Source organism: Trachypithecus francoisi, unplaced genomic scaffold (genome assembly GCF_009764315.1).
Source record: "Trachypithecus francoisi isolate TF-2019V2 unplaced genomic scaffold, Tfra_2.0 Lachesis_group6, whole genome shotgun sequence".
Taxonomy (NCBI): domain Eukaryota; kingdom Metazoa; phylum Chordata; class Mammalia; order Primates; family Cercopithecidae; genus Trachypithecus; species Trachypithecus francoisi.
Window position 1 is genome coordinate 40,927,132 of NW_022681471.1, and position 10,591 is coordinate 40,937,722.

General features: G+C 37.0%; 2 protein-coding genes across 2 annotated transcripts; both read right to left on the reverse strand.

Annotated features, from left to right (window-relative positions):
* Positions 1 to 722: 722 nt before the first annotated feature.
* SERTM2 (serine rich and transmembrane domain containing 2) lies at positions 723 to 8,139 on the reverse strand. Its single transcript, XM_033201451.1, is given in 5 exon segments — positions 723 to 796; positions 799 to 1,773; positions 5,241 to 5,295; positions 7,732 to 7,828; positions 7,992 to 8,139. Coding segments are annotated over 2 exon segments (270 nt in total). The 5' UTR covers positions 995 to 1,773; positions 5,241 to 5,295; positions 7,732 to 7,828; positions 7,992 to 8,139.
* Positions 8,140 to 8,401: 262 nt separating this feature from the next.
* On the reverse strand, positions 8,402 to 10,282 carry LOC117077891 (60S ribosomal protein L39-like). Its single transcript, XM_033201452.1, has 2 exons — positions 9,982 to 10,282; positions 8,402 to 8,412 (listed from the first exon to the last, which is right to left on the reverse strand). Exon 1 carries the CDS (start codon positions 10,211 to 10,213, stop codon positions 9,986 to 9,988), a length of 228 nt encoding a protein of 75 aa, XP_033057343.1. The 5' UTR covers positions 10,214 to 10,282; the 3' UTR covers positions 8,402 to 8,412; positions 9,982 to 9,985.
* Positions 10,283 to 10,591: the final 309 nt, after the last annotated feature.

Here is a 10,591-nt window from a genome sequence, read left to right on the forward strand (position 1 = left end):
GCAACTCTATCCTAGAGTGTGATAGGGAGAAAGAAAAAGACAAAGAAGCTGCATGAATAGAATTAACATGGTTATAATATGCACATTTTTCTCTCTCTAGATGAGGTTGTTTACTAGAAACTTCTTTCTGAAAACTTACTCTTTAAACTGAAACAGTTTCTTTAAATCTCTTCTTTCATTTGAAACAAACGGAATTGCCTAAGATGATCAAATCACTGCTGTTTAGGGAAAGGGCTCGTGGTCCCTTCCATTAACTTCTGACATAATTTAACTTCGTGTAGAGGTGATTCTTTAGGATCAAAACACTAAATTAGAACTTGTCCTTTTCTTGGGATATCCTCTTTGAAGGATCAACCCTTTCAAAAGCAAATCTTGTTTTTGGAGCTTCCAGGGACCCTGTGTTTCTTACAACCACTGCGTATGAAATTCTGTGGTCTGAGGTTTGTGCAAGGCCCATGCACTGTTTGGTTACTATGGAAACCAGCCCTCCCAACCAGCTGTCATTTCCTATATTCCTTTCAGAGTGAGTCTTAAACGTTTTAGATAGCCCACAAGCAGAGTAAAGATGAAGAATAACACAAAGAAAACATGAACAGCTTGTTGTTAAATGAACAACTTGTGGATTCCCTACATGGGAAGCTTCATGCAAGAAAGCAAGCTCTCCTGGACATCCATATATAAGGGTTTACCCAGATCCACTAAAGCTCACCTTCATCCTGGCTTTAAGGAGTGGGGATTCGACTCTGCATCTCTACATCTGTGAACTGAGGAACACTTTCTGTGCTGTCCGAGTTGATGGCGAGATGACATGTTTGAGCCGAAGGAGCATTGTGAAGAGCAGGATGAGGAGAATGGCCAGGAGGCTCAGGAATAAGCCCACATACATGTACAGGTTGGAATATTTGTCTGAAGAGGTATCAACCTCTGTTGCCAGAGTGGGAAAATGGGCACGCCCAGTGAGATTTCCATGGTATTTAAAATGAGCCTCCATCATCACTCAAGACTTGAGTTGGTATGTGTTTCTCTTTGATTTCTATTGCCCTTGAGGCATTACACAGTCACTTAGACTGTCTCTAAATCTACTGGACGTGTTCTAACAATCCGATAAAAACAAATCACTCTCAGAGCTAAGGTAATAGCACACAAGCAGAAAATGGTGATGCTATGATTTGACAATTGAGATACCCTCTCTATCCTTCAGCACAGCAATCACCCCTCCAATAGGTTTTATCAGAGCTTCTTAATCAATTTTCAAAAATATAAGTAATGTTTTATTTTCCACACTCCTACTTTTATACTGATTAAAATAAATATGGGTGAAACTGCTTTATAATACTGTTATTAGAACAAGAATCTTTTACAGTATTATGTCAGTCTTTTGCTCTGTTTTGGAGAAAGGGCTCGTTTTGTCTATACCTAATCTAGATGTGTGGACTAATTATGTGGACCTAATTGGGCTCTTCCTTGAGGAAACTATCTGAAGGCTTTTGTATATATCAGGCTCAGCATATCTGAGTTTTCATCCCGTTTGTCTATATTTCTGAACCTTCCCTAAGGATGGAGATTATAAGGTTCCTGCCCAGCTGCCCAGCTTGTAAGTCTAGAAAATGTGAGTTTTCTGTAGCTTTGTTGACATCCCTCACTGTAGGCTGGACAGAAAGTGTTGTGAGACCTGGTAATTCTCAGGTGAGAGAGGTCTCAGAGACGCTGACAGCAGTAGGCCCAGGCTCAGGAGATTTGGCTTTTCAGATTCTTCAACAGATATTGATTTTCCTGAAAATTAAAAACAAAAATAAAGATTCTGTTATCTCTAAGAAAAACAAATGGCAATGTATTTTGAAATAAAAATAAATGATAAATTGCAAAATGGTTTACTATATGCAAACTAATTTTAGAATGCTTTTTCTTCTGTGTAGAAGATAGCTTTTAAAAGGTTAAAGAAAAAAAATCAGATCACTAAACGGCAGCTAATAACTAACCTAGATTAGAACAATGTTTTCTAAACCAACTGATCATAAGATTTACTTGGGGGTACTTATTAATATACAGATCCTGGCCCAAATCTAGACTTCCTGAATGATAATCTCCACAGTAGGGGCCTGGGCACCACTCTAGAGATTCAGACTTTATTGGTCTGGGATGGGACCCAAGCACTACTATTTAAAAAGAAAATAGCCACCCATATTCAAAGTTCATGTTTAGAATGCCAAGTTAAATCATTTTGGAAGACTTCAGCAGTAAATAGTTGACCCTATTTACATGGTGGAATGCTTTTGCCAACAAAAAGAAGGTTCTATCTTTACCAATGATGAAGGATGCATTTATTTGCTTGGAATAGGCACACCCTCTCAATTCCTTCTGGGTCTACAAACATTGGGGAAAAATGTCTATTTTACCCCACATATCTAAATAAGAGAGACAGAAGAAAAGCAATAAAGTCTTTTCCAAGTAACTTCAAAGTGCAGCCAGGACTAAGAACCATTGATCTAGTTGAACCAGGAAAGCCTAGCACTGAAACAAAGGAATCCTAATTTTAAGGAATTGTTTTTCAATCTCCAGATCCCAGTGACAATTGTTACTTTAATGAATCAGGGGAATGTTCAGGAATGCAGGCTTCCCCTAATTTTGTTTTTGGTCTATCGCTCTCATTTAGATCGGTAGGGTGGAAATAGACATTTCCCCCCAATAGTTGTACACCAGAGGAATCGAGAGAGTATGCCTATTCTGAGCAAATAAGTGCATTGCATGCTTTATCATTGGTAAAGCTAGAACTTTCTTTTTATTGGCAAAAACATTCCACTGTGTAAATAGGGTCAACTATTTACTGCTGAAGTCTTCCAAAATGATTTAACTTACCATTCTAAACGTGAATTTTGAATGTGGGTGGCTAAAATAAACAATATAAACAACCATCACCTGTCACACTTCTATGTGCCATAGTAGATTGCTAACGGTGTAGCCTAGTTCTGTCTGTTGTTAACATACCCAAGGAGAGTTCGTAGAACTAGCTCCAACAGTCACATTATTTTTCCTATCATCTTGAATGTTGCCCCCAGCCTGAGAACACTTCAGCTTAAAGTTTGTATTCCCTAGCCCACGTTACTATACTTTCCATAATCCATATTTTTCTTAGTCTACCTACTTACTGTTCCTATTGCCCACACTTGGTTCATAAGAAACAAGAGCAGAGAGAGAGAGAGAGAGAATATCTTTCCACTGTATTTGGAGCAGTGGTCTAGGAAACATTTTTCTGTCCTTGCAAGTACAGCTATTTTGATTTTTGATTAGCTGGGATCAAGGCCCAGGAATATGCATACTAAACACAAGCTTTTCAAGTGTTTCTTTGCATACTGAGCTTTGAGAGTTAATTATTGTTTTTTTCTCTCTAGATAGCCCAGCTAAAGAATACAGCTAATCTATCTTATTGGTTGTTTGGAGGCTCTACTTTTAAAAGCATTTAAAACAATGTTATGGGTTGAATAGTGTCATCCCCCCAAAAATGGTGAAGTCCTAACCCCCAGCAACTGTGAATGTAACCTTATTTGGAAATAAGACCTTGCAGATGTAATCAAGTCAATATATTAGGTTGGCCCTAATCTAATGACTGGTGTCCTCACAAGAAGAGGAGAACACAGAGGCATACAAGGAGAAGATAGAGGCAGAGATTAGAGTGATTTATCTACCAGCCAAGGAATGCTGAAGATTGCCAGCAAATAACAGAGGCTCGAAGTGGCAAGGAAGGAGTCTACCCTACAGATTTCAGAGAGTGCATGGCCCTACTGATACCATGATTCCAGACTTCTATAGTCCAGGCCTGAAAGAATAAATTTCTGTTATTTTAAGCCACCTAGCTTATATAATTTTTAATGGCAGTTTTAGGAAGCAAATACATGGAGTAATCACCTGAAGCCCTAGTGTTTTGGAACCTTTGGGGTAATGTTCTCAGAGTGGTCAAGGGAAGTCCCTTCCCCAGAATCACCTACAGGGTGTTATTATGAATAAAAACATGGACCCTTTCCCAGAGCTTTCCCTTGTTTCTTAGATTAGAATCTCTGGGGACAGTATCCTGGAATCAATGTTTGAAACAAGTTACCTACTTGTTTCTAAGCACATTCTTCAGGGAATGTTTTTCAGTCCTTGCTGTACTTTAGCATTACTTAGTATGCTTTTTGAAAATATATATAACTGGGTCTTTTCTTTAGGGTTTCTGATTCAGTAGCTCTGTATGGGGCATGAACATCTGTATTGCTTAAAAGCTCCACAGGTGATTTTGATATGCAGCCAGGGCTGAAAAACATCAGTCTACAAATAGAACAGAGCACTTCAAATCAGGACTCTAACAGTCCCAGACAGCCCACACAGCTCAACTGCTTCACTACATATTCAAAGTGCTTCACATATAGGTTGTCAGTCTGATTGGCCTTCCTCCTCACCACTTCTCCCAGCAGCTCCTTTTCTTAAGAATGGTAGTAATCTAGAGATAAGAGCTTAATGGATTTTTCATCCATGTATCTCCTAAGTTACTTTTTTACCTGCCTTCCAGAAAAGAAGGGTAAGGAAAAACAAACACTCACTGCTAGTGCAAGCCAAGTGGGAGAAACCTCTATACTATCATAGTATCTTTATACTCCCTTTGAACCCCAAGTACACAGAATCAGGTAAGTCATACTCCTTGGTTTATGGCACATTGTCATCATTAGTAAATTTGAGCACTTTTTTATTCACTTATTAATAATATATTGAACACCCATGGACGGACATCTATGGGCAAACATCTACCAACTTTAAGATTGAGAATAGCTAATAATTTACATGACATCTACCTATGCTCTTCCCATCTCATCCTCTTACCTATCCTTCTCCAGAAATAACCAATAACCAATATTCTGAAATTTGTGACTCATTACCTTCCTTTTATTTACACACACACACACACACACACACACCCCTATGCCTAAACAATGTTAGTATTATTGTTTTGAACTTTATAAAAAAAATACCAAACTGTGTGTAATCTTCAACTTGCTATTTTATTCTATATTTTATTACTATATGATTTATTTATAACTAGTGGAATGAAAAAGGAAAAAGAAATAAAATGTTGGCAGTCCGCATGTGGCCTTTGGATTTTACTCCATTCTCCTTAGCTTGACATTTAAGGCTGTCAATGCTCTGGCCCTGGCTTACCTTAATTCCTTACATTACCCGTTTTCCAATAAAACTGTAATGTTCACTCTTACCTACTTCCTGCTTCCATATTTTTGTTTGACCAGTTCCTTCTATCTTCACACATCTCTGGGTGAGGAAATAATACAATTCTTTAAGATTCAGTTCATGAAGCTGATCTTGACTTTCCACCCTAACCCTAATTTCCACAATGCTTTGTATTTCTCCTAGAGGAATTAAATTTGACAAATATTGCAGATATCTATTTGATATGTTTTCTTCTAAATTCTAGTTTACAAAATTCTTGAGGATCATTTTCAGCAGTCTATCCCTTATACAGCTTTGCTTGCAGTAGCTGCTCAAGAATTATTGAATAAATGCATGGGTGTGATGAAGAAATGTACCTAATATTTAGAGCTCAAAGAGAAGCATGGTCTTATCTCTGATCTGATTGCTAATATAGCTTGGAGAAGAACATAAATTTCTCTTTTCTTTTTATTCCTTTCCTCCACTGTTCAATTTCTTATTGGAGAATAATTCCAGATTATAACCTAGATTTAAGAAATTATCACCTTGTTAGAAACTCTGTTGATGAAGTGCTATTTCACTTACAAGATTTTAAAGGAAAACTATATGGGATGGGTTAAATTTTAAATTTAAGTTTTAGAAAGTTCAATTGTGTCTACAGATAATTTTCAATAACAATTGATAGTTCATTTTCTGCCTCCTATGCAACTGACCCTGAATCTTCCTTAGGTCTGAAAACTTATTCAATATTTATTAGAATTCTATGAAGCTTGGAGAAGCTTAGAGAACAATGATCTCAGCTACAGTTGTCAATTTCTTTAAACATTTCCTTTGAAAGTTTGGAAAACTAACTAATCACATATTTCTTAAAGCCTCTATAGTGTTCAGGAGACCAAACAGTCTGGTCAATTCAGGGAGGTTTATCAATTTAATTCTTTAAATCCATTAAGGACTTTGAAATGAATAAATGCAATGTTAGATATTGGGAAATCCTCTTTTTTGTTACTCTGGTCCTATATCTGTGACTACTTCTCATAAAATCTTTTCAAACAGGATTGTCATGGCTCTCTTTGCTAACTAATTAATGAGTTGCACAGATAATATGATTGCTCTGTTAAAAGCTCTGCACCATTTGGAAAGAAAAACAACCATGCAATTTCAAAAGGAATTCAAATTCTATTAATTCTGAAGGATACGATTTTTTGTGGAAAGAATTATTTTAGTATCCTGCAGTTCTTTCTGGAAAGCTCATACAATAAAAATCAGTTTCTAGCCTTTGTAAAAGTGATTGAAAGCTGTTGAGGGACAAGGAGGAGGGTGAGGAATGGAAAAGGGGGTAAGGAATTCGGGAAAGAAAGAAAGGAAGATAGAGGAAGAGGGAAGGGAGAGAGGAGGAAAAGAAAGAAATGTGAGAAATGAGTAAAGACCATGAGGGATGTGGGATGGAGACAAGATGGGGCAGGAAATGAGTGATTATGAGGGGGGAGAAGGAAGGGAAGGAGGTAATATTGAGAAAGAATGGAGGAAAAAAAGAGGACGAGAAGTTTGGGGGAAAGGGAAAAGAGAAAATGTTTAATAACTGGCCAATGTCCAATATTAACTTGTACCTCTGGTTTACTTCAATTCTAATGTAAATCAAAATACTCAAAAGTGACATAAATGCACCTTTGGTTTTCTGATTGCATATTTTGTCATTCATTGGTAAATAAAATCTTAGTAATAAAAAAGTCTTCTGTTTTTAGTATAAACATTGAAATGTCAAGTTCTCACTAATTTTTGACATCAGCATAGTATATATAACCTCACAGGAGCAAAATAACATACACTCCTAGATCATGAATTTTGCTCCCCAGAATGATAAGGGAATAGCTGTTTGCATCAATCAAGCCTGAGAGGGATTCCTTGAGTGAAACTTATTTGTAACAAGAGCAACCAAGTTCTGCACAGGTCTCCAAAATCAGATTAACATTTCTTTGGTAAACATTTATTGAGTGCCAATCAAGTTCCAGACACATTTTTAGGTGCTGGAGATATAAAATAAGAGTACCCTGATCTCTATTTGGTTCTCAGGGTGCTCCTAGTAGTTACTTTTATTTTCTTTAACATGATAAGGTTCTGGAAACACCCCACTGGTAATTTTACATTTTTCTGCATGACACCTGCCTATATAATTCCAGAACTGAAATCTCACCAAGTAGTTAAGGAAAATGTTCAGTGGAACAATTCAGAAAAGAAATTCAAAACTATCAACTGCTATCAGCTTTTAAGAGTTAATACATTCTATTTATATTTATCTTCCTAGCTGGGGAGAAAAAACTAAGAGAGATAAGTGTATCTAGTTCCACATCACCCTATGAAAAAACGATTCCAGCAGCAAATGCTTCTTCAGTGGCTGGAGCCATTAAGTAATACGCTTGCTCAAGTAGGAGTTGCTGTATCTTCTGCAGCAGATGGTGCCTATTTGTCACACCTGCCGATAAATAAAATAATGCCTCTCACTTCACCGGGAATAACATCATATTTCCAAATATCTCTTACCTCTCCTGGCCCACAGTATGAATAGGATTGGTCACTTAAGTATCCCTTTTGAAGCTTTCACCAACAGGTAACTTGTTCAGGAACATCCCTGGAACAGCTGGAAAATAGAATGAAAGCCTTGTTTTGCCAAAGAAGCAGGACTATGTTCATGCAAAGTATGGTTTCTCTTTCATCTTCCTAAAGAGTAATCCCTTTGCAGAAAAACAGAAAAACACCTTCTATTACTTAAAATGTTACTTAAAATGCCAGTTACCACTTACAGCTTCAGAGTGCAGCTTCAGATGCCTGCTCCTTATAAGCTCTGAAAAGCAAAGAGAAGTCTGTTTGGATGTGTGTGTGCCCTCTGGAACATTTGAATGAAAGCAGCCTGAATAGTCTAAGTCCCCAGTTTCTCTTTCGCAGGCAACAGTTTAGAGTATGCGGGAAAGGTAGTGATTCAGCTCTGCTCTGTCTCAGCGATGTGGAGAGGGAGGAGATAAGAGAGGCTGAGAAGCAAAGTTTGTATAAGCTTTCTACTTTAACCCCTTCGAGGCTTCTCATAAATCTGTAAGACTAGCTGAGGCTCCCTATCTTTATAAAAGCTGCTTCATATGTCATTTAAGAGGATCAAATCTCTAGCTAAATTCAAGAGGTTTTTCATCCTGCTTAGAATTGAAACCAACATTCCAGGATGTGATAGTGCTTAAATAATTCCATCTTTACAAACAGAATGTTTGCATGTGTATATTTCTAGGTTTGAAAAGGATTTTTTAGGCACCAACTTAATACATTTGATTTAAATATTTTGTGGAAATTAACATCAGCCTGAGTTTTTGGTTGGGGTTCTAAGATTAAAGTAGAACATTTTCTAAGTAGTCATATCTAGCCAGGGTATATATTCCACTATAAGTTATTCATCCATTTGTAGTCAAAGGCCCTTATCATCTTTTATATATTGTGGTAGTAGGAAGGAGATTAACATTTCTTGAGTGCCTACTCTATATTAAACATTTAACATAAAGAACTTAATTTAATCCTCACAACAGCCCTGTGATTTGGGTATTATGATCCTCATTTTACAAATGGGGAACCTGAGACTTAGAGAGAAAGTGTATCATGTAGTTTAGTAAGCCTAGAGCCAGCACTGGAAAACAAGGCCATGTGATCCCAAAATCTCTGCTCTTTTCTCTGTAGCAGTGTTCTCAACCTTTGTGGATCTTGGATTCCTTTGAGAGTCTAAGGAAGCTACAGACCTTCCCCTTCCTCAGCAGAAATAGGGATAAAATTTCTGTGCTCCATGGCCTCCAGGTTAGAAACAGCTGAATGTCCCCATGTTACTTCTCTAATATTATACCATATTAGTGCATTGTTCATCCAACAACACATGATCGTAAACAATTTTTATTATGGTATCAATAATCACAATAGTATTAGTTATAGTATCATGCCAATCTTTAAGAAATTACTGCAATGATTTTCACTTTATTCCCAAATTCTCCTTAACAATTCTCGCATACTATGTCTTTGCATTTCCCTCATTCCAGTGGTTAAAATGAGTTGAGGCTGTCCTTGAAATCCTTGCCTTACCAGCGTATTCCAGTACCTTCTTTCTCAAACTGAGGAATATGCTGGCGTTTCTCAAACTAGAGTAGTATGCTCAAGAAAGTACAGGATAAACATAGTGTATTTTCCTAGATGATTAAATTTACTTGAATATTTAGACAAGGAGAACATAGATAGTTTAAGTGATAATTTTAAACATAGTTTATATGATAATAAACACATAGAATAGAATACAAATTTATGCATTTTTATGATCAAGCATGAGATTTCAGAGAAATTTTGCACTTGTAGTAGGGCCTTTTTGGGTCACCCAGACTTCCCCAGGATACGTGCTGACTCTCCTCTGCCATTTGGGATTTTTGGATGAAAAAGTTCAAAGATCACAGTGTAGTAGAAAGATGAGGGACTTAGAAATCATAATGACCTGGGTTTTCACCTTAGCTTTGATCTATATTTTCTAGATTACCTTAAGAAGGTCAATTATTTTCTCTGAGACTCAGTTTTCACCTATAAAAGAGGGAAAATTATAAAAGGGGGGTTAGATGAGAAAATATCTCTAAAGCATATACTACAGATGCTCAACAAATCTTTTTTTTTTTTTTTTTTGAAATGAAAGGCCTCACATATTTATTACTGAACCCAGCCAACCAACGCATTCGTAATAGATTCAGAAAGGAAAATACGTCAAACTCTCCAGAGAGTGGTGACATTTTCAGTTTGATATGGTAATGTGATCGTGACCTTCAGACAGTACAAATATATGTGCCATCTCATGTGCAATTCCATATAGACCCAGCTTGGTTCTTCTCCAATGTCTCCTTTTGGAGTTGTACCTTATTTTATTTCCAGTTTTCATCCGAATCCACTGGGGAATGGGACGATTTTGCTTTTGTTTCTTGGCCAGGAATCGCTTAATCCTGAAAGTCTTGTGAGAAGACATGGCGAGAAGTGGAGGCAAGAACACACCACGATGGCGGAGAAAGGAAAAGAGGCAACAAATCTTAATGTTGTTGCTTCAAATTGGTAGATATCAATAGACGATGAGGCTATGTGAATCTAACCAGCGGTTTCACCATGGATAATTGAACTTTTCTTACCTAATTAGAAAAAATAAGCCTTATTTAACATAATATTAAATTCGAGTTTCCAGGAAGACATGATAAATGACCAACAATAGTGGGAATTCCAAAGCCAGGCCATCATATACAAAATTTACAATGGAAATGCTCCAGAAGAGGTTCCAAGAAATAAAAGGGAGTCAGATTGTGAAAGGGAGTGGAAAGGAAATTTGTGAAAATGTTTCTTTACCCAGAGCTGT

What these genes read in the sequence shown, in the direction of transcription:
- LOC117077891 (XM_033201452.1), bottom strand. Translation starts at nt 10,213, where the DNA reads ATGTCTTCTCACAAGACTTTCAGGATTAAGCGATTCCTGGCCAAGAAA.